The sequence below is a fragment of the Carlito syrichta genome, unplaced genomic scaffold (assembly GCF_000164805.1).
Source record: "Carlito syrichta isolate Samal-C Ts95f unplaced genomic scaffold, Tarsius_syrichta-2.0.1 Scaffold307028, whole genome shotgun sequence".
NCBI classification, from domain to species: domain Eukaryota; kingdom Metazoa; phylum Chordata; class Mammalia; order Primates; family Tarsiidae; genus Carlito; species Carlito syrichta.
Genome location: NW_007251124.1, coordinates 47699 through 72098, shown reverse-complemented (window position 1 = coordinate 72098; position 24400 = coordinate 47699). Strand labels below are relative to the sequence as shown.

The window sequence follows — 24400 nt, the reverse complement described above, 5'->3', positions numbered from 1 at the left end:
CGCGGCCACTGCACTCCAGTCTGGGCGACAGAGTGAGACTCCTCTCAAAAAAAAAAAAAAAAAAAAAAAAGAATAAAGAGGGTCACTGAGGGCACAACCTCCAAGACAGAAATAAGCAAAGCCCCAGGGGAAACTTAGCCACTTGGCCTCTTTTGGTTTCCACTTACAGAATAATGGATTGGTACACTAAATGAGGTCCATACCTAGCGTTCTACAGACTATGGATATTTTAAACACGACAAAGCAATGTAGTTATTTCTTTGGTGTATTACACATTTAAGCTGATTTTAACTCCGAGTTGAACCTTTCTAAACCCGTTGAATCAAGCACCATTGAACTGCAAAAGGAAACTAGTATTTTTATTTTATTGAGTTGGAGTCTCACTCTGTTGCCCAGACTGGAGTGCAGTGACCGCTCCCGGCCACCGCAAACTCGACCTGCTGGGCTCCGGCGATCCTTCCGCCTCAGCCTTCCAAGCATCCGGAATTACAGGCATGCGCTACCACGCCCGGCTGATTTTTTGATTTATTGTAGAGATGAGGTCTCGCTGCCCAGGTGGGTCTCGAACCCGCGGGCTCAGGCAATATTTTTAAAGGCCTGCTTCTTAATTACTTAATTTAGGAATCACATTTCCTCCTACATATTTGCCATCCTAAATAGGATTAACATGTTAAACGCTTTATGGTAGTGGGTTTTACTTGGCAAATTCTGACAAACTTCTGATTTGTGGTTTCCTTGTAAAGTTGATAATTCCTATCTAGTGGCTGCCCAAGGGACTGCTGAGGGTCATGTTTCCCCAAGGCTAAATCTTTGTAAGTTACAGTTCCTCTGCTAAATAGATAGCCCCCAGTGTTTTACATCTGATGCTATGGTAATGAACCAAGACATGTAAAGCTAAAACTAGATTTATACTTCTACAACCTTGGCAAATGGATGGTGGCAGATCTGATGTTGAAAGGAACCTTCAAACATCAGTGCTAATTGCGTATCAACACCCTGATGTGTATGTTGTTATGAACTCCAAACACTAAGGCTCCTTTTTCTTTTATATTCTTACAAACCACAAAATACCATACTTGGGATTTTAAGAGCTTAGCATAGCTAAAATTTCTAACTGTAATTCTAGTATTTCATATCTCTTCTTTTTCCTATTTACCTTAAATATATCTAGAGTTGGGTTTCTCAACCTCAGTATTAAACATTTTGGGCCAGATACTTCTTTATTGCAGGGGCTATTCTGTAAATGGAGAATGCTTAGCAACATCCCTGGCTTTTACTCACTAGAAACTAGTAGCATCCCAGCTGCCCACCAATGGTACAAGCAAAAATGTCTCCAGATATTGCCAAATTTCTCCCGATGAGAAGCATTAATTTAACCTCAGATACAAAAGCCTATTCTCAAGCACTTTTGGACTTAAAACCTTAACACAACAGAATTAATTTTTTTGGCAAAATTATCATTTTAAGATTTATGGAAATAGCCAGGGAAAAGAAAAATATAGAAATATTTACTTCGATGTTTTGAGTGTATTTTACTTGGGGTTACTACAGTATGGATACTCTATCTTATCTACATTTTCTCCTCCTGACACCCAACTCATTTCTTGTATGGCTTATGAAATAAATTTTCTGTATGGAATGCGACTTGGCAGTACCATAAAAGCATGCCTTTACACTATCAACTGTGACATGGAAATTATATCCTGAAAATGATTATATCCTGAAAACAATTGTAGCAAACTCTTTACTTTCACTTTTGAAACAAATCCTTATGTCATATAAGTAAACCTTATTTTTACTGTTTTTGCTGGTTTTTCTTGGTTAAGATGTTCACCCAACATGTAATGAAATTTTTAATCTATTTGATTTTCTTAGCTGAGCCTGTTAAGTATCATGGGTATCAACAGTCATTCTTTAGGTTTTCTTTCTTTGGAACTGAAGACCAGAAGTATATTTTCTGTGAATGATATATATTCTTCATGATAGTTGCTGGAGAGTCAAGATGTAATTCTTAATTCTTTCTTGGCCTTCAATATCACTTTTTTGCTAACTCATGAGGCTACCTTGGCATTTGATGGGGCCTCCTCCTTTGCCCTGTGACCAAGAAACTCCTCTAGAGTCCTCAGGGGGGAAACTTTTCATTTACCCTTGAGTCCACCTTGTCAATAGAGCCTTCTCATCTGCCCTGCCACTTGGCAGCCTGTCCACCAGCTCCAGTGGGAGCTGGAGAGTCATCCTTACTGCTACTGATGCTCTCCAGAATCCACTTACTTGCAAATATGGCCCATATTATATTGTCACTGGCTTCCTGATCTTCCTTTTCTTTCACTGGTGCTTTTTTTGAAAGGTCCTTGGGAGAAGCTGCAGAATCTTTCTTTCCTTGCTGACTTCATTGATGGTGTACAGGAACCAATCTTCTTTATAGACTTTTGGGGTCAGTTTGGCTTTTGATAGGGCCTCCTCCATTGTCCTGTCATCAGAAAGTTCCTCCGAAGAGTCCTCAGGGTAGACTGTGTCATCATTTAGATGTCTCCTCAGCAAATTTGTTATCCAGGAACAAATAAAATTTTTCTCTTGAGCCACTGTGTTAATAGATGAGGTCTCCTCATCTGTCCTGTTACTTGGCAGCTCATCATCCACCAGGTCCTGGGGAGCATCAATTGATTGGTTTGTCATATACACCCTGTTCTGTGGCCATGTGCAGACTACTGTGACCTACTTCTTAGATCGGACAGCAAACCTTCTTGACCTCTGAGGAAGAATTCTTACATTCCAAGATATTTTTAGTTGCTCCACGTTATTAGGTATTTTATGAGCTCAAGATCAGTAGTTCCAAGCAAGGTGAGTCCATATTTTTACACTCAAGTAAAGGCTTCAGCTGAATATATACTACACTGATATAAAATACTGTTAAGGGCAAATAAAAATAATTTGGCCATGATCTTGGTGCTCTCACACAAAGTGATGCCCTGCTCCTAGGAGAGCTGCAGTGCTATGGCCAGGCCTGAGGCAAGGACACTGGCTTACACCTCACAGACAGTTATGGTGGCTCACAACAGTCTTTAGTGTTTCCTATTCTTTTTCTTAACCAGTAAGTCTGGCCAAACAAATGGAGAGCTTCATATTTCAACTTTTCACACATACACTACTAAAATTGGATTTTTTTGGACTTACTCTCAGGTATAGGCAGATCCTGATGCACTATACTTTATGAAAATAAGTCTGTACATTTTTTGAGCACACAGAGTTATGAGACATTTTTAAAAACAGCTTAAAAATTTCTGTAGACAACACCATAAATAACCCACACAGTAATTCAACAAGCATTTATTAAATGCCTACTATGTGCTCAGCACTGTACTAGGCACTCGGGGGTGCAGAAGTACAAATGTAAAAGTTATTATTCCTGCCCTCAAGGAGCTTACAATGTAATTTTGGAAATAAATACAATTGTGAAACTACAATACAGAGTGCTAGAAAATAATTACAAAGCAACATATTAGTAAGTGCATGGACTACAGTACAAACTCAAAAGATAAATACTGAGGCAGCACAGAATGAGGGAGGTCTCAGTGTGAGGTGAAGTCAATCAGGGAGAGCTCAGTCAGAAGTTAGGCTTTGAAGGGAGTGATGAGCATGAGCTGGGACCAAAGAGCAATCTAAGTAAAAATAATACCGTGAGAAAGGCACATAGGCAAGAGCTTGTAAGACAACAATAGAAGGCTGTAGGAAGTTTGAATGCAATAAATCAAGGTGAATATGCTAGGGAGTAATGAAGGCTGAGGCAGATTAAGCATGGGGAGCAAAGTAATAGAGAACAGGGAACATTACTGCTCTGATAGGACTATCTGCTGGATGTTACGGAGTGAAAATAAGACATTGTAAAAATGGAATTTGAGGAAGATCACCTTGGAAACTTTATACAAGATGGGGATCCTGAGAGCAAGGAAACTGGAAAAAAGAATTACAGTAACCTAGGCCTTATATGATACAGATGTACATGAAAAGCTATAATGGGATGACAGACATGAGAAATCAATCTTCAAGGAGAAGATTAAGAACTAGATTGACAGCAAGATTTTGGACATGGAAAGTAGAGAGCAGAAAAAGATGAAAAGATAACTCTAAGGTTGAGATAAAAAATGTTCAGGACAAAATGGTTAAGATATATATATTTTTAAAAGGAGTTAGGAGAATACATGATGAGTTCTGTTTTAAGTTGTTTAGGTACCTCTGGGAAATTCCACAAGTCATAAGATGACCCACAGGGTAAGAAATATGAAGTCACTCAAATACAGAAAGTAAGTATAAACAATCAGAATAAATAAGAGCATAGAAAAATTAGTGACTAAAAATAAGACATGGGTATCAGCCGGGGTCGGTGGCTCAGCCTGTAATCCTGCACCTTGGGAGGTTGAGGTGAATGGAATGCCTGAGCCCGCTGGTTCAAGACCCGCCTGGGCAACTTGGCGAGACCTCATCTCTACAATAATTCAAAAAATTAGCCGGGCGTGGTAGCGTGTGCCTGTAGTTCCAGCTACTTGGAAGGCTGAGGTGGAAGGATCGCCGGAGCCCAGCAGGTCAAGGCTGCGGTGGCCAGGAGTGGCCACTGCACTCCAATCTGGGCGACAGAGTGAGACTCCAACTCAAAAACAAACAAACAAACAAACAAACAACAACAACAAAAAGACATGGGTATCATTCTCAGTGGAAGTTGGGAGATGGGGAAGACCAATAAAGAAAAGTCAGATATTGGAGAAAAATGACCTAACAGGATACCATAAGCCAAAGGGGAAGAAAATTTCCATGGTGCTGTGAGAATTCAACAATAGGAAATATGAGATCAAGAAGGACAAGAAATTTTAAAAAAGGCCTTAATATTTAACCAGTGATTATTCTAAGCACATTTTACTACGATGCTGATTATGAGAGCCAATAAGGAAAAGTTTTAGAAATAGATCAATGAGAAAATGGAGTTGAAAAACATGATGATATGTTCAGAAATAACAGAGGAGAAATAGAATGGTAGTTTGAAATGGGCAATGAGGTTGAAAGTTTTTCACATTTTATGCTGTAGATGAGCTTACTCTTGTCACCCTAACTGCCCATTGGCCTGGTACATGGATATTTCATTTCCCTCCATAATTCTACTTTCCTGTAGGCAGTTTAGAGAGAATTTGTATTTGAATCTGTTTGTTATTATTATTTTACTCTCTCAGTTACTCTTTTAAATGTTTTATTTGCACAATTTAGTTTTCTAGTACCACAAAGCATCAATATTTAATTATAACCCAAAATAGCATTTTCAATCAATTTTCCAGTAATTATAATAGGTTTGTACTATCTTGCACATTCTCTTCTCCTGTACCTCTCATGACCAAGGTTACATAATCTTAAACAGCTGGGCAAAGTGATGGTGTTCATTATAGACAGCATAGTACAGCAGTCAAGAGCACAGTCTCTAGAATCAGACTGTGTAGGTTAGATTCTTTTCTATTATTTACTTGCTATGTGATATTGGTCAACTCACTTAACTCTCTAAGCCTTGGTTTTTTCACCTATAAAATAGGGAATAAAATAATAATACCTATAATAAGCCTAAGAAATGTTTAATGTAGGGTTTGGCAAACATTAAGTGTTCAACAAATGTCAGCTATTATTATCTGGAGACTCAGAACCAAGAGTAAAGCTAACTGCTCTGTATGGGAATCAACCACTACATTCTAGTACTGCATCTTGCTAAGAGAAAATGGAGAAAAACTTTGAAACCTAAGATGCCTCTCTTAGGCATATATTGTATGGCAATGGAATTATGGAAGAACCTTATCAAGCCAGGCCTAAACAAGAATGGGAGAAGAAAGTATTGGTGAATAGCTCACTTCAGATTAAGAACATAAAAACAGAATTTGCAGGATAAAGGAGCTTACGGCATGCCATTCTTAGTTAAGAGCTCAAAATAATTTCACAGACTGATCAGTAATATTCTAATGCTAAGAGTGCAAACTTGAGACCAAGAATGACTTCTACTTATGTCATCAAAAAACACAGTCATTTTCTATTGTCTTATGCCACTTCGCTATTTGTATATATGTACTGAATCAGCCTTGACAATTCTTTCAAGACAGTCTTTTCTCAAACCCCAGAATAACACCAATTTTTCTAGTCATATTATTTTTTCCTCTGAATTTCTGTCAAATGCTTAATAATTCCAAGATTTAAGTAATGTGGCTACTCATTATTCTGGATATTGATGCAGAAGTAGTCATTAGGAGGTACATCTATAAACATTTCAATGTTACTCTTATCTATGGGCCTACCACCCTGAACACACCCAATCTCATCAATATGTTACTCTGCTAAAAGAGCTTTTTACTGGAATATATGGTAAGTGTTCCTCTAAAGTATATGGGATATATTTTTCCCTCTGACAATGTAACCATCATATGTAATATCTACATACAAGGTAGTCCAGCTCCAAGCAGAATCAGTATCTTACAGAGGGTAAGGCACAACTAAAGCAGAGAGCAAGGATCTGGATACAACCAGATTTACTTGTTTCTGGTTTTTTGAAATTTCAAGTACAAGGTAATCTATAGGTTAAAAAAAAAAGAAAGAGATTAAAAAAAAAGAGATTTAAAAAAGATAATTAAAAGGACTGTTGGAAACCAGTATGACAAATGGTAGGTGCTTTTTCACCAATGGCTCAACGAAATAGATGTGGATAACCTTGATGTTGTTAGTGGTCAAAGTGGGCCATAGGGAGGTAGAGAAGGAATGGTATAAAGAATTTACAATTCAAAAGATAGACCTCTATGAGGTAAGATTTTATGATTGATTTTTAAACCCATCAATCATAAAATATGATTAAGTATTATCCCTTTTCAGGATACTCACAGTGTGAAATTGTAGAATTTTCATCAGAATCTACATACCTTCCTTCTGTACAGGCTTAATTAAATCAATTTAAAGTTTGAGGGTTAATTTTGGAAAGTCAAACATTATTGAATTCCAAGTCTAGTAAATAAGTGGCTAATCAAACAGTCAAAAGTTTATAGGTGTGGTGGCACACCTGTAATCCCAGCACTTTGGGAGGCAGAGGTGAGACGATTGCTTGAGTTCAGGAGTTGGAGACCAGCCTGGGTAGCTTTGCAAGATCTCATCTCTACAATAAATTAATTAGCTGAGTACAGTGGTGCACGTCTGTGGTTCCAGCTACTTAGAAGGCTGAGGTGGAAGGATCGCCTGAGCCTAGTAGGTTAAGGCTGTGGTAGCCATGAGCATGCCACTGCACTCCAGCCTGGGCAATAAAGTGAGGCTCTGACTAAAAAAAAAAAAAAAAAAGTTTAAAGGAAGTGTAAGAGTAACAGAGGGTTTTCTTATAAAGCTTATTAAATAGGAATTCTAAGTGCTCCAAATATCTGGAGGAATAGTAACACTATTGGAATAACAAGAACTACCTAATTAAAGGACAATCCATAATGGTTCTAGCATGTTACTATACTTTATGCAGTATTCCTTAGTATATTGAAAGCCTCAAGGATGAAATATAGTGCCTGGTGATGATGAGCTTAATAATGTATCTTTATCGGTAGATTACAGATGGAGTGCACCAAAATTCAAAAGAATAGGAAATTATGAGGTAAGTATCATAATTACCTCATAATTATGAAAATTCTATCAACTAGTGGCAATAATGGAGAATACTAAGTAAGGTACTGAGGCCATCTGAAGCAGTGGAACCAAGGTAATGACAAGTGACAGACCATCTCATCAGTGAGTTTGTGCAGGTTGAAAGTAACCTGAGAGAGCAATATACTGTAATGGGCCAAAAACAATGAGTATATATTCTTTATAAGAATTGTTATGTCTTCTTCAAGCAATTCTGACTTCTCCTCCTATCTGATGCTATAAAAATAGGATAGTGCAAATATCTATTTGTACCACAGTATACAGGTAAGAGGTAGAAGGAGAGTCAGAAGTCACCAAAAGGTATAACTATCCAAGCTTAAGAGCAGCTGGGCTGAGTCTCTACTCACCTCTTTCTCTGCATCACTCCCACAACCATCACTAATGAATCCACTTCCTTTGCTGACACAGGTACTGGGACTGGGGGTGGTGAAGGATATGTACAGATGCTCAATGACTCAGTGGAGTCAGTGAAGGTGATACATGAAGAAAAATGCCGGAGTGCTGTTAAAAATATAGCATTCTGAGTTTATATGGAAATATGGATTTCTATCAACTAGAAGGAATATCAGAATAAAAAAATCGCACTTAACCATAAATATGTTAAGTGTCTATAAAATTTTCCTAGAACTAGGGTCTTAGAAAGCTAAATAAAAATATAAGTTTCACATAGAGGCTGCTTCAGATTCTAGAGCAGCTTCTTAGATCAGATTAGGAGTACAAGGGTACCTTCCAGGAAAAAAATGGGAAAGGGGATCACAGGAGATGGGAAGAAGCAGAGGAACTAGGAGTAGCAGTCTCTCTCAGATCTATAGCTACTCACCCAAAAGACAAAGTGCCTCAAGCCACAACAAGCAACTTGCTCTAATGCTATTTTAAATTTCTAAAGAATATATTAGGCCATTGGGAGCTCCATCAGACACCTCCAAAGACAGTCAAGCTAATCAACTTGCATCAAGGCCCGGGGCCCAAACTACTAAAGAGCTATCCTAACTTTGCCTCCACTACAGATTCTGACACTAAAGTTGCAATGATGACAAGCTATCTGCCTTTTTACTACACTGAAAGACTTCTCAGCAGTTTGTGGTTTCTCTAATGTTGAACAGTGCTCAAACTATGACTGAAGCTTTTCCTAAACTCCTAAAGATTCAGATTTTTCACCACTGTGGATTCTCTGATGTCGAATGAGACTCGACCTCTGAATAAAGGCTTTTCCACACTCATTACACTGATAAGGCTTCTCCCCTGTATGGATTCTCAGATGTTGAATGAGACCAGTGTTCCCATTGAAAGCTTTCCCACATTCTTTACATTTATAGGGTCTTTCTCCAGTGTGGATTCTCTGATGTTCAATAAGGCCTGACTTTTGACTGAAGGCCCTCCCACACTCATTGCATTTGTAGGGTTTCTCCCCGGTGTGGCTTCTCTGATGGCCAATCAGATGTGAGCTCCGCCTGAAGGTTTTCCCACACTCATCACACTCATAGGGCTTCTCCCCAGTGTGGATTCTCTGATGTCCAATGAGGTGTGAGCTATGACTGAAAGCTTTCCCACACTCATTACATTCATAGGGTCTCTCCCCACTGTGGATTCTCTGGTGAAGAATAAGGCCTGCACTCTGACTGAAAGCCTTTCCACACTGATTGCACTGATACGGCTTCTCCCCAGTATGGATTCTCTGGTGCAGGATCAGGCCTGTGTTCTGACTGAAGGCTTTACCACACTCCTTACAGTGATATCGTTTTACTTTGTTATGGATATCCTGGTGTGAAAGAAGGGCTGATCTGTAACTGAAGGCTTTACCACAAACATTACATTGATAGGGCTTCTCCCCAGTGTGGATTCTCCAGTGGCGAACAAGGCCTGAGCTCTGAGCAAAGCTTTTCCCACATTCATCACATTTATGCCGTCTCTCTTGTGTGGGATTTCCCCGCTGCCTCTCTAATCTGCCCAGAAGGTCTTGGGCTTCTCCATGCTCAAGACCCCCAATAACATCCCCGTTGCATCTGGCAGCTGTCTCTCCATGTGGTTGGATTCCAGAAGATATTACCTGTTTTGAAGTTAATTCCCTGTTCTCATTCCTGGTCTCACCACCTGAAATAAAAATGTAATAAACAAACATGAAGCCAATGTCACTTCCTATTCTTTATGCTAGAAGAAAAGGACTGAAGATGGGGAAAAGGAGAGTATACCTGAAACAGCTATAAGTAAACACAAAGCTTTTCTCTGTCTCAAAATGGCTTCTTAATAGGGGGAGATATGAGAAAGGTCAAACAGGCCAGCTGGAAAAGAGGTACTATGGCAAAAGAGGGTTACTGGAAGGGAACTAAAGTCAGGAAGGGATCAGCTGAGATGAAGTAGAAGCTGGGGAGTGAGATGGAACATGAGAATTACTAACATAATTAATTAGTTGGATAGAAATGGGCAAACGCCCCCAAAGTCATAAAAGGGAGGCACAATTAGCTTATATGAGAAAAATCGATGTAGAGATCCCATGAGAACTGAGAGAAGAAGTGTGTGAACTCAGAGAGCAACAGCGAGATGTCAATTTCCAACTGGCAAATAGACCAATACCCAGGTACAAAATGTAAGGAAGTTCTGGATTGGAGAATAAAAATTTCATTTTAGATCTCAAGAAATCTCAACATTGTATCCCTCTGTTGGATCTTGAGTTAAACTGTGTATTTTGGAAAGCCCATAACTACCATACACATAAAAAACAAACAAAAAATCTTAAATGATAAAATAACCACAGCTCTCCTTACCCAGGGAGAACATGTTCCTGTAATTCTCTGGCCTGCTATCTCTACTCAGATCCTTCTGTGATGGATCAAGAAGCCACTCCTCTCGAATAAGGGACACAGCCATATCTTCGATCTTCTCCAAAGTCTGAAACAAAATAAGATTCCCATTTGGGGACTGGGACTGCTCCACAGCTCAAACCTAGAGTGTCAGAGAGATCCACCAGTGTTGGGAGAGGATTAAGAGTTGGGAATAAACTGTGTAAGGGGATTTGAATAGTCAGGAAAATGCATTAGATTTATGGGGGAAATCCAGGATCAACCCCCCACCTTATGCAAAAGAATTTTGGGCAAGTTCTTGGGTAGGTACTGCTACAAACAGTCCAGACATGGGCAGATGCCACAAGCACTACTGAGCAGAGCTATGGGGTTTCAGTGAGGAGCACAACTCACCTGGAACCCTGCTGTGAGAAGTGTAGCTGTCATTTCCTGGTCTCCAGAACTTCCTTTCTGGGAAGGGGTAGGACTCTGAGAAGAAGACATGGCTGAGAGAGGAGAAAGGAGCTTTGAATGAGACCAACCCTGTCCTGTGGTTATGGGAGCCAACACTTACCCATTCTAAATTATTTGTTAATCAGCAGATTATGCATGCCAAAGTTTTTGCATATGAAGTGCTGATATCTTGGATTCTGGGCCGATACCTATGGTTGCCCACAAAACATATGTACTTGGATGTCACTGAACTCAGTCTGAAGTTACACTAAAAAATAGTGTGCAGGTTTCTTAACAGAAATTGCTTTTCAATTTCTTCTCTACCAGCAAAACTTCTATCTTTGTTCTTGTGTATAGTATTTCTTTAGGTCCTGATCTCCAAATATGAGAACTGATCAATCTCTAATAACTCTACTTTTCTGAAATGTCTACCATGGCTGCCAGTATTTGTTTTCTCTATGTATCAGATGGCTAATTACCAAAATCAACAGAGATTACTGTGTCTCAGGCAACGAGTTTTAGGACATTAGACAAGAATTATTATAAATTGAAAGTGTTTTCATACTTCTTTAGAAATATTAAAAAGTTATATATATGTTAGAAAAACTACTACAAACCATATACTGGAAAAATTCAAAATGCAGGAGAAGATGAGACTGAAACATCTCATTAAAAGAAAGTAAGAAAATTCTCAAAATATGATGAGAAAATGTTAAAAAGACACAGGAGCTAGATGGAAGGGGCCTCCTCTGGCCAAATCTGAAATGATTTAAACATTAAAATAAAGATAGTAACAGAATATTTATGGAATAGGAATTTAAGAGTCCATACTGACAAATTTAAAAAATAATAATAAAATGGGGAGAAGGAACATTCTCTCTTACAATAATAAACAAACAAATATAGAGGGAATGACAGAAAATCACTATTTTGTAACTATCTTAGTATTCATTGATTCAGCCAAGAAGTACCAATGAATACTAAAACTAGTGTTTTAGCAACAAGTTTAGTGAGTAGGATATTTACATTGATCTTGAGTATCTCTCTACGACTTGCTTACTAATTACAAAGGAAAAAATAGTAAGTATACAATGATTAACCTAGCAAGAATAATCTTAACCTTAACGAAGTCATCAAAGATAATACCATCAAAAACAGGACAAATTCCTGCTGTACTCCTGAGAAGTACATATACAGAAGTATAGCCATGTCTTCAATCTTCTCCAAAGTTTGAAATAAAATGAGATTCCCATTTAGGGACTGAGACTATTTCACAGCTCAAACCTAGAGTGTCAGAGAGATTCATCAGTGTTGGGAGAGGATTAAGAGTTGGGAATGCACAACATCACTTGTTGAGATTTAGGTTATATATAATGAGCAGGGTAGGGCATTCCTGTCAAATATATACAGCCTCAATCTAAACAAGAGGAAACATCAAGCAAATTCATATTGCAGCTAGTCTACAAAATAATATAATTGTACTCTTCAAAAATGTCAAGATCATGAAAGGCAAAGAAAGGCTGAGAAACTATTCTAAATTAAAAGAGACTTTAGAGACATAACTAATTACAAAGTGTGATCTTGGACTAGACTCTGAACTAGAAAGAACATCATTGGAATGATTAGCAAATTGTGAACTGTGGCCTGGGTTAGTATTGTATCAATGCTACATTTCTTAACTGTGACAAATTTATTGTGGTTATCTAAGAAATGGCCTTGTCTGAGGAAATACATACTGAAATATGTACAAATAAAGTGGTATGATGATACCAGCAAAGCCTCAAAAACGCCTTTGTTTAAATGTACTAGGGCAACAGAAATGTGTGAATACATAAAAATCCAATTCTTTAATTTGTTCACGAATTTACCATTGGGATGAAGAGTCTACATTTGAAGCTTAAATAAACATTTAAATACAGATATTGGGACTGGTCTGTAAACAGGATTTTAGTTTCTGGTTCTCCAGGAAGTAGATAGATAGCTCAACTGTACTACTTTTCTTTCTGTTTTCCCCTTCCTCATTGATGAAATCTGGCTCCTCACCTCTCTCTCGTGGCCTTTGGGGCACTGGAGATTTATGCTGGGTTGTCACAGGTTGGAGCTGAGTACGTGGAGGCTCTGGTGCAGATTCTGAATGTACCACCTCTTCCCAGAGTACCCTATGTCCATGTGCACGGGATGGGACCTGGAAACAATGGGACAGTGGGATTATAAGGAATATCTTTGAAAAATGAAATGAACAACGTAAGAGGACAAAGAGCACATCTATAGGACTCAGTGCACATATATACATACTTGGGGAATGAAACAGAAAAGAATCTCATTTACTTCTTAGGGACAGTAAGAAATACAAACATGTAGACTAGCACAGAAAGAAAGGCATCATTTCTGTTTAGCACTGAACGAAAAGATTTTCACTGATGATCTCTCCCTGTCATGCATCAATAATTTGCACTCTTAAGGCTAGGGAAGAAAGACTAATAGAAAATTAAAGCAGTGCTAGGCTGTGGAAATACCTTTTGGCAAGGAATTAGGAAGTTTGAATTCTGTTCTCAAATCTACCTTTAATTATTTGGGTGCCCCATGAAAAAGTAATTTAAGCTCCCCATGTATTAAGTTCCTATTTGGCAAACAGAAACAATAATACAGTTTGTAAGGACATTATGAGGATAAAAATGGATTTATGTCCTTTATGAAAATAAACAACTCTAAGAATATACCATAACTATTTTCATCTTTATTCAACAGAAACTGATACTAAGCATTTGCTCTCCCACTGTGATGACGATGTCCCTCTACCCAGCTTCCAGGACTCCCATATTCACAGCGTGTACATCACCTTCTACTTACTGGTCGTCCTAATATATCAATCTGCCTTTCCAAATCCTCTAATAGGGTCACCACCTCCTCTCCGTTCTCTAGTTGATGCTCCTTAACCAGAGTCTGGAGCTCCTCGGGCAGGATGGTCAAAAACTGCTCCAACACCAACAGCTCTAGGATCTGCTCCTTGGTGTTCAAATCTGGCCTCAGCCACTGATGGCAAAGTGCTCGGAGTTGGATCAGAGCTTCTCGGGGTCCTAGCGTCTCCTGGTAGCATAACTGCCTGAAGCGCAAGCGGAATAGTTCTTGGCCAGGAGGGTTATTTTCATGCAGACTAGATTCTTGGTCCCAACCTTGGTCCTCCTCTACCTTGACAATTACAAGATCCTCTTCAGGAGCCTGGTCTGGTGGGGACAGGGCTAAAGGCTTTCTTGATTCTTCAGCCATTTAGGGCCTGAAAAGCTCAGGAGGCTCGTTTCCACTACTTTCTTTATCTTCTTAAGGGAAGAATCTTCTGAGGGCCTCTTTTCTAATGGTACTTCTTCAGGAAGAGAAAATGATAAATAATGTTAAGGAAGGTCAAAAGTTACAGTAACTTATTATGATACCTTAACATGAACTTCATGGCTCAGACATTTAAATGATCCTCTCTACTGTTCCAGAATTAACTCCTTACCTCCTTAACCTTCTACCATGCCCACCATGCCCAAACTACCCACAGAATAAACCCTTCCTTCTGCTTTTATTCCCATGTTTGGGGATGTGGAACATGGCTAAAATGTCAGGAAACCATATAGACTAGGTCTCACTGAAATTCTGTGTTTAATGTCAGCTGGCCCTCAGTGCTGTTAGTTTAACTCCTTTTAGCATGTTACACCAGCTGTACTAAATTGTTTCTACATACTTCAGCTCTCAAACTTTCCTTCACTTTCAACAAAAGAGACTAATTTCCATATAATCTAGCTCAATGTATTGTCAAGAACTTTCCTGACACTTTCCTCTTCTCCATATAACATTCATTATTCTACCTGTGCCCCCGTCTTCTCTCCTATCTCAAGGCTAACTTCCTCTCCTGTGGATGTTATCTCCAACTCAAGAACTTTCTTTGGAACACTGAATCTCCAGAAACCTGAATGCCCCATCAATGTCAAAAATATAACCCCACACACTAATGACCTTCAAGAATGTTATGTGAACAAATTGTTTATGCACTCCCCACTGAGAGAGATGTTTCCAGCTTTTGATGATTATGAATAAAGCCACTATGAACACCTGCATGTGAGTTTTCGTGTGAATACAGTTTTCATTTGAATATTCAGAAGTATAACTGCTGGGTCATAAAATACATGTCTGTATAAATTTTTAAGAAACTGTATTCCAAAGTGGTTGTAACATTTTGCATTCCACCAGCAATATATGAAAATTGCAGTCGCTTCCCATCCTGACCAGCACTTGATATTGTTTTTGTTTTTAATTTTATACATTCTAATAGGTGAGTGTGTAGTGGTATCTTGTTATGATTTTAATATCACATTTATGATTTTAATTTGCATTTTTCTACTGACTAATAATGTTAAGCATCTTTTTATGTGCTTATTTGCCATCCAAATATCTTCTTTAGTGATATACCTGTTCAAAACTTTTGCCTATTTTTTAGTTGAGTTTTTAAAAATTAAGCTTTGAGAGTTCCTTATATGTTATGGATACAAGTCCTTTATGGGATATGTGATTTACAAATATTACCTCTTTTTCATTTTTTTAACAGGGCCTTTTGAAGAACTGAGGTTCATCAATTTCTTGAGGTATATTAATTTTTTTTCTTTTAGGGACTGTGCCTTGTGTGTCATAGCTAAGAAATCTTTGCTTAACTCAAAAATCACAAAGATTTTCATCCTTTTCTTTCTATAAGCTTGATAGTTTTAGGTTTTACATTTAGGTCTATGATTCATTTTGAGGTTTTTTTTTTGTATATAGTCTGAGGAATGGTTGAAGTTTTTTTTTTTTTTTTTTTGCTGTTGTTTTACAAATATCAAATTGTTCCAGGACCATTAGTGGAAAGGATTATCCCTTATCCACTGAATTGTCATTGTATCTTTGTCAAAAATAAATTCACTTTGCGCGTGCGCGCGCGTGTGTGTGTCTGTGTATGTAAGGGTCTACTTCTGAAATCTTTATGTTGTTCATTGACCTATGTGTCTACCCTTTCATCAATACAAAAAACTGTCTTCTGTGGTTTTTAAAATCCTGACATAAAGTATTGTGAGTCTTGTAATTTTGTTCATTTTCAAAATTATTTTGGCTTTTCTAGTTCTTTTGCCTTTTGATACACATTTTAGAACTGGCTTGTTCATTCTACAAAAAAGTATGGAATTGAATTAGTGTTCAATCTTTACCTTAGTTTAGGGACAACTGATATCTTAGCAATATTAAGTTTTCCATTCCATGAACACAGTGTATCTCTCCATTTAAGTCTTCTTTGACTTATTTCATCAATGCCTAACATACCTATTCCTAAAGAACAGTATTCTTATAACACCACTGTCTTTAAAATCCTTTTTTGGTGACCATAACTAGAACCTATTCCCCTCTCATTTTATACCACTGTTACATACATGTGTATTGCTTTAATGTTACTTTTTCCATAATTGTATATACTTGTTGCAAAGAAATTTTTCTGAGTCAGGGTCTCACCTTGTCAGTCAGGCTGGAGTATAATCAAGCTCACAGCAATCTCGACCTACTGGACTCAGGTAATCCTTCTGCCTCAGCCTTCAGAGTAGCTAAGACTACAAGTGCGCACCACCAAGCCCAGCTAATTTGTTTTGTTTTTTTTTTTGTAGAGAGGAGGTCTTACTATGTTCCCTAGGCTGGTCTTGAACTGCTGGGCTCAAGCAATCCTCTCGCCTTGGCCTCCCAAAGTGCTAGGATTACAGGCATGAGCCACCGTACCTGGCCTGCAAAGAAATTTTGAGTTATGTATATCATAACTTAATTGTATTTACCCCACGAGCAGAGGTCCATATCATTTATCTTACTGACAGAATCAAAGAACATTAGCTATATTTACAATAGTTAACACAGAATGTGTCTAAATTTGCTGTAAGAATGAGGTTTAGAAACAAGACCTGAGGTCCAAAAAGAGTTCAATTTCATGGTCCTATTTTCTTGTGGATTATATGTAATGGCTTCTATCTTTGGAACGAACACCATTTCTCTTTTTTTTTTTTTTTTTTGAGTTGGAGTCTCACTCTGTCACCCAGACTGGAGTGCAGTGGCATACTACCAGCCACTGCAGCCTCGACCTGCTGGGCTCCGGCGATCCTTCCACCTCAGCCTTCCAAGTAGCTGAAACTACAGGTGTGTTCTACCACGCCTGGCTAATTTTTGATTTATTGTAGAGATGAGGTCTTGTCAAGTTGCCCGGGTGGGTCTCGAACCCACGGGCTCAGGCAATCTACTCGCCTTGGACTCCCAAAGTTCTGGGATTACAGGCTGAGCCACCGAGCCTGGCCCAGATACCATCTCTTGTCTATGACTGCAGTGGTAACAGGGTTGCAGTTATCTCTCTTTGGTTATGTTTTTTTCTCATTCATATCCCACAGTGCTGCCTGCTGTGGTTGAACTGTGCTTCCCAAAAAGAGATGCTGAGGTTCTAACCTCTGGCATCTATAAATGTGACCTTATTTGGAAATCAACAATGCTCTGCCATACTGGTTATAAAATATTTCAGTGTGGCTGGGCACAGTGGCAGTGGCATACACTTGTAATCCCAGCACTTTGGGAGGCCAAAATGGAAGAATTGCTTGAGCCCATAAGTTGGAGACCAGCCTGGGCAACAAAGCAAGAACATCTCTACAAAAAATCAAAGCATTAGCTGGGCATGGTAACATGTGCCTGTAGGCCCAGTTATTCAAGAGGCTGAGGCTAGAGGATCATGTGAGCCCAGTTTGGAGGCTGTGACGAGCCATGATCGTGCCACTGCACTCCAGCTTGGGCAAGGAATGACATCCTGACTTAGACAAAAAAAAATTTCAATGTGAAATGTACAAAATTCAAGAGTTTTACATTGTGGTATTAAATCTAAATAGTGACACTAATGGAAGCCACCTAATTATCAGGTTTATCAATATTTTTTTTACCAAATCAGTCAGGATCTTGATTCTTTTTTTTTTTTTTTGAGTTGGGGGTCTCACTCTGTCACCCAGCTTGGAGTGCAGTGTTATGATCATAGTTCAATACATCCTTGACCAGGCAATCTTTCTGCCTCAGCCTCCCGAGCAGCTGTGACTTACAAGTGTGCACCACCATGCCTGGTTAATATTTTAACTACTTTTGCATAGATGGGTTCTTGCTATGTTGCCCAGTCTGGTCCTGAACTCCTGAGTTCAAGCAATTCTCCCGCCTTGGCCTCCCAAAGTGCTGGGATTACAGGAGTACGCCACCATGCCAAGCTGTTCATTATTCTTTTTGGTGACCAATTTTCCATTTTTAAGTCTCTTCCCTCTCTAATCAGTCAGTTTTTGAGAATTACAGCCTATGGATAACTGAGTACAAAATTAGTTCACTATGTACCACACTCTCAAAGTTTTGTGTGTCCTGTATTAAGTTGATAAGCACTTTGTGGATAAAAGACTGACTTTTACATATTCCCCTTAAAAAATACCTAATCACGTTTATTGGATTATTAATTTAAAATAGACAATCTTTAAAGTTTTCTTGTGGATCTCAAATGCTATAATCCTGTGAACTACCGAAGACACAACTAAACTTTTAACAGCGTTAATTTTTCAATAGTTGTAGAAGGAATGTATTCCTCCTTCAGACTAATTATGTCTAATTTGAGAAATGTTTGGGAACTGAAGACAAAACAAAAAAGACATTTTCCAGGATTTAACATTCAAGAAAAAGTAGGTGAAGCAAATACTATGCTTTGTAGTTATCTCAAATTGGATTAACTGAAAGTTTTAATATCTACCAAAATTTACATTTAACCACAACAGAAATTCAAATTATGTATGCATTTGCTAAAACAATAACTACCACATAAATATACTCAACTGAACTAATCAAACACAGAAATATGTTTTTAAAGTGGTGGTGGTAGTCTTAAAGTAGCCTGACAATAATTACTCAAGACTAACCTGAGTTTTGGAAACGGTGCCCCTCCCAGAGAGTTTTGCAGGCTCTTTTTTTTTTCACTTAGCTTTAATAAACGAAATAAGCAAAGTATTCTAAGGCTGAAATCTAATTCTAATATTACCCCAACAATTTCAAGAATGTTTCTTTTGTATAATTATCCAGTCAATACACCAATTTTTTCAATACACTAAGGAGAGCAGAATAACTTAAGAGCAAAAATATAAGGTTTCCATGGATAACGGAGCTTCCAAAAGGCAAAACATATCTTTTAAAAATATGAGAATGTTGTGACCAAAATGCAAAATAGCGGTAAGTGCAGTAAGTGAAAGCAACCTAGACTGCCGAAACAATTGGATAAAGATAACGTGAGAGCAGTTCCCCATTTTAAGGCACGTAAGATAGACTGCAAAACAATACCACAAAAAATGAGCTATGAAGAACGCGAACTTGCATAAAAGGTTCCCTCGCAAAGTCTGGGGACACGGACTTGGCCTGCGCCGGCACCTAAGGTGGCTCCTCAGTGCCTGAATGAGTAGGGGGCGCCGACCACCGCACAGGCCCGCTCTTCGGACCCCTCAGGCCTGTCCTCAACAGCGGCCTGCTCCAGCCACAAAGCATCTCCCTCCGGCCCAGAGCCCGGCCATACTCACCGTGAGTCCCAGAGGCGGCCTGGGGTGGGGAAAGAAGGCTGCAAAGGGTAAAAAGACCCGGAGGGTTGGGGTTAAAAAGGGACGAAAGCGGCGCTCGGACCAGGTCTCTCCAGCCACCAAGTTCCAAACCTGCGGAGGCACAACACCGGCCAGCACGCATCTTGTCCCAAAGGCACTTCCGGAAGCTCTCTAGGAATCCTGGAGGTCTGAAAGCTCTATGGTCAGCCTACTCAGGGGACCGGGCGACCACACTCCTCACCGGCCGTTAGCTGCACCGTGGGTTCTTCCTGCGTCTGCGTGTTGCAGGATTCGTGGCCTCTAGGTGCAGTGAACGCGCCAGGGAATAGCTGATCTTGGTGTCCTCGCCGCCTCGCGCGCCCGGCCAGCTCTGCGCTTTCGCTGGCAAAGAGTAACGGTCCCCTGGGTGTGGATCCGCAGATCGCGGGAGTCCAAGGATTGGGAACAAGAGGAACTGGGAAAGCAGTGGAGGAGGGAGCAGTTTATAAATTCTTATGGTGTTAATTATCTGGATTCACGATGGCCCTGTTCAATATCCTGTGCTTTACTATTCTCGACTCATACATGTATCCAGCCCTCCTACACAGACGGCAAACTTCTTGAGGAATTCCTGCTAATCATAGTTCATGGTTCTGTGAATCCCCTGAGTCATGACACGTAGGAATAGTACACTTTAAGTATTCAAAAAATAACTGTCATATAAATTAGTTTCAAATCTTTACGTATTTTCCACCCTTAATGAATTTCAATATCTTACAAAACCCGCTTTGTTGCTTAGCTATTTTAATGCTAAACCTATGGATGTAAGCTTCAGTAGACCCTAGTTTTAATATCACAAGTTGGGAAGTAAATCTATGTTCATTCTTTATATACTTTTTGTATTAAAGCTTTTAGCTTTTATTATATTGAGTAGCTAGCAGAAAAAAAGCTTTTTAACTTTTCAGACTAAAGAGGATTTCAGGGAGGGAGGTTGTGGGAAATGTCTTTTATTTTTGTCATTTGGGTTCCATGTTTTTATTCCCTTCAGTGACTTTCCTAACTGCCCATTTAGTCTGAGTTTTCAGGTGCCCCTCGTTTTTATCTTAATTTCTCTTTATCTGCTTCTGCTGGTAGCTACCACTACCAATGTTTCTATCACTTCCCCCCATAAGTTTAGTGTCTTCTGCCAGTGTCCTTAAAAACTGTGGTAAATTTAATTGTTAGCTTGCAAGTAGGGTAAAAGCTTTACAAGTTTTGACATAGGTTGCACATAAATACAACCTGAATTGTATCTATATATACAGAATTTTCTTCCAAAAAAATGGAATAGGTATTATTGGGAAACTGTTTTTTTTTTAAATTGATCATTTATCATTTTAACAGCTGAATAGTATTCCACAATAGGATATGCAATTACTACCCTATTGATAGACATTTTTCCTTTTTTTTTTTTTGAGACAGGGTCTTTCTATGCTGTCCAGGCTGGTCTTGAACTCCTGGACTCAAGTGATTCTCCTGCCTCAGCATCCCAAAATGCTGGAATTACAAGCATGAACTGCCATGCCTGGTCTTTTCCCCTTTTTTCGACCGTCAGCAATTCTGTTTGCTTTATACTGCCTTCCAGGATTACCCTCTCCCTGCCCCAGAATCATGGTCATATTTCTTCCCTTCTCTCAAGTCAAAATACTTGTCTCATTGGGCATCACTCAAATTAAACACTGGTTGATTATCCTCATAACAGCTCTCGTCCTCTCAGAATTTTTAAATTCTATTAAGCATTGATCATATTCTGTCACATTACTTGCTATTGTTACATTTGCTGTCAAATAGATTAAAGCTTCCTTAGCTTAAGTGTCTGATGTTTGTGTTGAGATCTCCCTCCCAATTCCAGTAAATGGCAGCCCTAGTAATATGCAGATGTGCCACACATTTCTAACGGAAGCGTTTTGACTTGTTTTGTCAACTACCTAAATTAATCCGATTCTCTTCTCTTATGCTCTAGTCTTAATTTCTTCTTAGATACGTCCTCATTCATCCAAGTACTTTATCAAGTGCCCACTATGTGCCAGATACCAAGTGAGGTGAAAGTGCTGTAATGAGCACATCTATTAATCACAACGACCATTAATCTTTTGCATTCTTCTTGGTTTCTCCCTTATCCAAGGTCTGCACTTTTACTCTTTTTTACCCCTGCTCCAGAAAAGGGAAACTTGGTTAATTAGTCCCATTTGTCTGACTTGGATGAGAGTTATAGTAAACATGGGGGAGGTGGGGGAAGAGAAGGGCAAGGGAGGGAAACGTCCTAAGACTAAGAACTTGCACACTTGTCAAAACCACCCTATGAAATAGGCACTGTGTTAGTGTCCTGATTTTACACAAATGAGGAAATCGAGACTGAGAGGTTAAAAAAAATTGCTCGCAGTCCTAAGTGGAGAGTGGTGGGGTCAAAATTTGAATCCAGGTTTAAAGAATTCTTGTGCCAGCAGTCTTCACCCATTTCGTCTGGGTCCTCATTGCCCCTAAGGATACAGAAACCAAATCAGACCATTTTTCATCTCCCTTGGTCCACAAGGCCCTGCTGGATCACAGCGAGCAGGGCATCAGCAGGCACAGTCTGACCGCAGGACGTGAATGAAGGCGCTCCTCCCCAGACCGATCCAAAGTTTCGAATGTCCCAGCCTGCCCCTCTCTCGGGAGACTAAGGCTGCACTGAAACAGTAGAACCTTCCTTTCCTCATCAGCGAGGGTCTTTTGGGGTTTCTCCTGAGGTAGTGGCTCTGCAGAACCGCTCCTTGTTCCAGAGGCCCTTCGGCTTTTGCCCCCTCAGTGCCTGGTCCCTGCGCTCAAAGCCGCAGGTTGTGGTCGACACCGAAGGCTACGGGCCGCGGCAGATGCGGGTCCCCAGGCATCCCCGAAGTTCCCAGAGGGCCGTGGTAGGCTTACTTTGCGAGAAGGGCCCGGTTGTGGTGAGCCCAGTCCGAACAGGCTGCCGGACAGTGCGTTCCTGAATCCATACAAGCGGGTCCCCTCTTGCTCCACTTGGGAATCCTGAGCCTCTTTCCAGGACGGAACTCCAGTGTATCTGGAGCCAGGAAAGGCCGGCCCCCTTCCACCCCCCCGCCACCAACCCCCTGCTCTCTCGCGACCTCTAGCTACTTCCGGTTGGTAGCAGTTCCAGAGCAGCCCCCAAACCGTTGTGTGCGCTAGGCCTGGGTCAGAGGCTGAAAACCCACGGGAGAGGAGGTCTGTCCGGTGAGTGTCGGAGAGAGGGCGAGGTTGAGGGGTGATCTCCGCCACTGGACAGCCCGGGTTGGAATTGGGGTCAGGTACTGGGGCGCAGTTCAAAATTATGGTAACTGTTAAGACTACAGGTATTATTTAAAGACACATCCAACAGCACAAAGCAGCGAGTTCATGAAGATCATTAACTGATTTAAACAGCTTTGAGAGGAAGAACATGCTGAATTTGATGCCAACAAAAAGCTCTAACAGCCCTAATGGCAGGAGCTAAGGGATTTTTGTGCCCTGCAGGCACTGTTCTACACCCTACATTTGGTCATTCATTTAATTCCTACTTTATGAAGTAAATGCCATTATAATACTGCTTTACATAGAACCTGAGGCACAGAGCGAATACGTGTGTTACTGAAGGTCGTTTCACTAGTAACTGGAAGAACAAGGATTCATACCCAGTCATTCTTTTAACCTCTATGCTCTATTGCCTTTCATTGATTTTATCAGCTTAGGAAATGTGTTATCCAGATGGAAATGTAAGTTGGTACAGAAACAAGTATTATTGTGGCAGTGTTCTGAATCTCATCAGACTTGTTGGCTTTTAGACAAAGGACTTCTTTGACATGGGTGCTTCCACAGAGTTTTACAAAGAGAATACAGATTTTTCATTTTACTAAATTAATTAGGCCCATTTCAAAGTTTCTTCTGCCCCATTCCTCTCTAGCTTCTTTTTTGGCTTTATTTTGTTCCTATTAGGTTAAATCATTTGAAATTGCTGGTATTTGATGATTTTTAATCTACAAAAACAGCAATTTCATATGTTTAACCTAATACACAAATATCTTTTCAAGCGAGAATTTAGAAGTCTACAACAATCAGCAACTTGCTATGGCTTTATGTTCAAAATATACCTTAATTCTATTTATTTCTCTTCATATTCATTGTGAACTCATGGTCCATGCCACCTTCTGCTTGGGTAACTGCACTAACCTCTGGACGGATCTCTTTGCTTCTGCTCTTTTCTCTCTTGTCGCTTTAAGCTAGAAACATACTTTAATTTTTTGGTGGCAGGAGGGTGACAGGAGATAGGGTCTCACTTTGCCACCCAGGCTAGAGTACAGTGAGTGGGGCAATCATAGGCCACTGTAGCCTTTAACTCCTGAGTTCAAGAGATTGTCTTGCCTCAGTCTCCTGAACAGCTAGGATTTTAGGTGAGTGCCGCCATGCCTGGCTAATTTTATTATTATTATTATTTTGTAGAAATAGGTCTCATTATGTTACCAGGCTGGTCTCCAACACCTAGCCTTGGCCTTTCAAAGTGCAAGGATTACAGGAGTGAGCCACACAGGAGTGTGCCCAGCCAGAATGATTTTTTAAAAACAAAAATCAGGCTGGGCTTGGTGGCTCAGCCTGTAATCCCAATGCTTTGGTAGGCCGAGGTGAGTGGATTGCCTGAGCCCGTGGGTTCGAGACCCACCCGGTCAACTTGGCGAGCCCTCATCTCTACAATAAATCAAAAACTAGCCGGGCGTGGTAGCGCGTGACTGTAGTTCCAACTACTTGGAAGGCTGAGGAGGAAGGATTGCCGGAGACCAGCAGGTTGAGGTCGTGGTGGCCGGGAGTGTGCCACTGCACTCCAGT

General features: G+C 39.9%; 1 protein-coding gene across 1 annotated transcript; it reads right to left on the bottom strand.

Annotated features, from left to right (window-relative positions):
- Window positions 1-7336: 7336 nt before the first annotated feature.
- On the bottom strand, window positions 7337-19691 carry LOC103266124 (zinc finger protein with KRAB and SCAN domains 8). The gene is made up of 6 exons (XM_008063770.2): window positions 19529-19691; window positions 13770-14280; window positions 12963-13104; window positions 10881-10972; window positions 10452-10575; window positions 7337-9780 (listed from the first exon to the last, which is right to left on the bottom strand). The coding sequence occupies exons 2-6, from the start codon at window positions 14184-14186 to the stop codon at window positions 8819-8821; spliced, it is 1737 nt and encodes a 578-aa protein (XP_008061961.1). The 5' UTR covers window positions 14187-14280; window positions 19529-19691; the 3' UTR covers window positions 7337-8818.
- Window positions 19692-24400: the final 4709 nt, after the last annotated feature.